Raw genomic sequence first — 3712 nt, 5'->3', positions numbered from 1 at the left:
TAGCGGGATATCTATTTTACTAATACTTTTCCTCTGAAATTTTATTCTATTATTTGCGGATTGGATATCATTATCTATGCTGTGTAATTCCCACTTTAGAGCACTTAACAATTCTGGGTTGACTAGTGTAGGTCTATTTAATGAGTATAGGCCTCAGTGATTACAGAGTCTATCTACTAAGTCTCTTGTTTCTAATATTTTTAAATATAAGCTTAATGCCTATTTTAATTTTAACCACTCTGATTTTATTTGTATTTCTCTGTATAAATACTAATATCTTAGTCGTAGTTGGTTAGCAAAAGGGTGTTTTTTCATATATTATCTCTGTCTTGATTTTAACTGTGTAATGAATTTGTATTCTAGTCTAGATATTATTTCTATTAGATAATCTAACCTTATATTGTCTTCTTTAGTACTATTTAGTCTCTTATATTCTAAGTATAAGCTTTCTAATTTTCTTTTTGTTTCTAAATATATCTGAGTACTACGTAGAGGTCTTCTAATTAAATGTTACTTCCCAAAAACTTCTCGCTCTCTGATACCAAAGATAATACCAAAGAATACCAGAAGACTTGGGAGGGAGACCTCTTCGTGATTTTAAATAAGTCAATCACCTAATAATCTATATATATAATAGGAGAGGTGATAGCGCTCACATGTCAGCACCACAATTAATCTCTATTTTTTAATTTTAAAATCCCAGTTAATTTATTATTACTCCCTCCGTTTCACAAAGATTGATCTGGTTTGACTTGGCACGGAGTTTAATATTAAGGAAAGACTTTTGCCATATCATCACAAATATATATAAACTACCGATTATGCCCTTCAATGAAGTAAATGAACTTGTGAAAAGAAGAGAAAGTGAATGGATACATGTTAATACCAAAAAGAAAGTTCAAATACTATACACAATTATGACATCTCTAGCATGTTGTCTCATTTGCATTAAATGTGTGTCCATTTTAATTTTCTTTAAGTTTGTCATTTCTCTCTCATAAAATCATTCTTCAATTTTCTTTTTTTAATTTAGTGTCTTATCCAATTCTCTCTTTTTCTTGAAGAGCAAAGCTTATCTTAGTGAAGATTAGCAATGTTAAAAAAAATTCAACAATTACAGGTTGATTTATTTATTTATTTCAACAATTACAGGTTAATTTATTGGTTTTTGTATTCTTTTATATTCTAGATTATTTCTTTTATATTCTTCTTTATTTTAAAAAAGATTACTCATGATTTCCTAGTCTACATAGCCTCCAACAATGATTAAAGATTTTGGAGGGTAAATTTTCGTTTCCCTCCATGGAGCCAAATAATTTTGCTAAATATTTTAAATTTATTGATAATAAGGTTATGTATTTATAGTGATGTTGAGATTTTTTACCCTTTCTACATACAAAAACAATGAACTCACAATTAAATTCAACTACAGTAAATTTAAGACTGTATTGTAAGGATCGTCAAGCTATTGGTGAATGGCTTTTGAAAGAAAGCAAAGCAGGGCGTCTTCGATATGGGTCTGTAAAGCAAGCTGCAGAGTTATTTCACACTTCGGAAAGTACGATCAAACGAATTTGGAGACAAACAAGATTATCTCTTGATAATGGAACTACATTAAATCTTTCACCGAGACTTGTTGGTACAGTTGGGAGAAAACGAATTCAAATCGATTTTAATCGAATAAAAGAAATTCCTCTTTATCGTCGAACAAATATTCGATCTTTAGCATGTGCGGTCAACGTATCAACATCAACTCTTTTTCGACGTATCAAAGAAGGTGCTATAAGGGCGCACACAAATGCTATAAAGCCTCATCTGACAGAGAATAATAAAAAGGTAAGGGTTCAATTTTGTTTATCAATGCTTGATCCGGATACTCTTCATTCGAATCCAAAATTTTCAGATGTGTTCAATTATGTTCACATAGATGAAAAATGGTTTCTTCTATCTAAGAAATGTGAACGGTACTATCTCCTCCCAGAAGAACTAGAGTCTAATCCATATAGATCATGTAAAAGTAAGAACTTCATCACCAAAGTTATGTTCATGGCTGTTGTTGCACGTCCTAGATTTGATCAAAATGGAGTTGAATTGTTCTCGGGAAAAATAGGGATCTTTCCTTTTGTGGTCAAGGAGGCAGCCAAGCGGAATAGCAAAAATCGAGCTGTAGGAACTTTGGAAACAAAACCTATTTTATCTGTGACTAAAGATATCACAAGGGATTGCTTGATAGAAAAAGTTCTTCTAGCAATTAGATCAAAATGGCCAATTTCAGAGTCAAATACTCCCATTTTCATCCAACAAGATAACGCAAGACCTCATATTGATATAAACGATATGGAATTTAACGAAGCTGTTCGAGAAGGTGGATATGATATCAGACTTTACTTTCAGCCTCCTAATAGCTCGAATTTAAATGTTTTAGATCTTGGATTCTTTAGAGCCATTCAATCTCTTCAATATCAAAAGGCTCCTTTAACCATTAATGAGTTGATAAATGCAGTTGAAACATCTTTTAACGAAATGAAATGGGAGCGACTCAATCACGTGTTTCTAACTTTGCAAGCTTGCATGATTGAAGTGATGAAAGCTAAAGGAGGGAACAACTATAAAGTGCCACACATGATGAAAGAAAGATTAGAACGAGAAGGAAATCTTTCGATTCAACTTTCTTGTGATATTGACATTGTCAATGAAGCTAATGCTCTGCTTCAAGTGTGATATGAAATATATGTATGTCAATCCTAATAGGAGTTGGTGCGGCCTCTTTTTTGGTATAAGATCATATATGTAGATGATCTTTTTTTTGTATAAGCTCCTACATGGCTGGCCTTTTTTATCTTATTTTATGTAAATTTCTACATCTAAAATTAATGTAATTTTATCTCTCAATTGAAGAGATTAATGTACACAAAGAAATTATTCATATTATGAGTGTTTTTAAAGTTGATGGTCTCAACTAAGCCTTTTGATAATTCAATAGTGATATGCACTTGAATATTCCTATGATGGTGTTAATAAGAAAATTTCTTTGTTGAAAAATTATGAATTGGTACTATCCTAAGTATTGCACTAGAAAAAAAATGAAAAAGACAAAAAATTAGGAAAGAATAAAATACAGAAAGAAGAAGTTAAAAGTGGCAAAGTTAACAATTTAATTGGTTGTACTTTTAAATGATTACCGTATTTTCCATCCAATAAAAAATATTAATCTGACATGTTTTTATATCAGTGGGTCCATGCTTAGTGAATTTCTAAATTGATGGTAAGGGTATTATTGGAATCATAAAATTTAGGTGTTGCCATAAAAGGAAATGGGTCATTTATTTTGAAACAGACTAAAAAGGAAAGGAGGTCAATCTTTTTGAAACGGAGGGAGTAATTGAATATATATATATATATATATATATATATATATTAAAAATTGAAAATACGAAACTGTTTTTTCTTAAAAGTAACCAAATTTAGAGGAAAAATGTATGTGGAGATGACCATTTTTTACAAAATTTGAATTTTAAATAAATTAAATAAACCATATATATATATATAATACTCTAAAAATATAATTTTAAAAAACAGAAATTTTAATCTAACTATTTAAATTAGAAAAAAAAGATATTTTTTTGTTTTTTTAAAAAAAATGTAACGGGAAAAATGAAGGATTTTTAAATGCTTCAAATCTCAATTTTAAAGGGAAAAAAAAATGAAAACT

The 3712-nt window shown here is 29.8% G+C and overlaps 1 protein-coding gene across 1 annotated transcript; it reads left to right on the top strand.

The window, feature by feature from the left end:
- Nucleotides 1-1404: 1404 nt before the first annotated feature.
- Nucleotides 1405-2721, top strand: LOC125834304 (uncharacterized). The gene has a single exon (XM_049513460.1). The coding sequence runs from the start codon at nt 1405-1407 to the stop codon at nt 2719-2721; it is 1317 nt and encodes a 438-aa protein (XP_049369417.1).
- The last annotated feature ends 991 nt before the right edge of the window (nt 2722-3712 follow it).

This window comes from Solanum verrucosum, unplaced genomic scaffold (genome assembly GCF_900185275.1).
Source record: "Solanum verrucosum unplaced genomic scaffold, falcon-dt-bn FXZP01000178.1, whole genome shotgun sequence".
NCBI lineage: Eukaryota > Viridiplantae > Streptophyta > Magnoliopsida > Solanales > Solanaceae > Solanum > Solanum verrucosum.
The sequence above is the reverse complement of the archived record's forward strand: the minus strand, read 5'-3'. Positions and strand labels throughout refer to the sequence as shown.

Coding starts and splice junctions, on each gene's coding strand:
- LOC125834304 (XM_049513460.1), top strand. CDS start 1,405: ATGAACTCACAATTAAATTCAACTACAGTAAATTTAAGACTGTATTGT.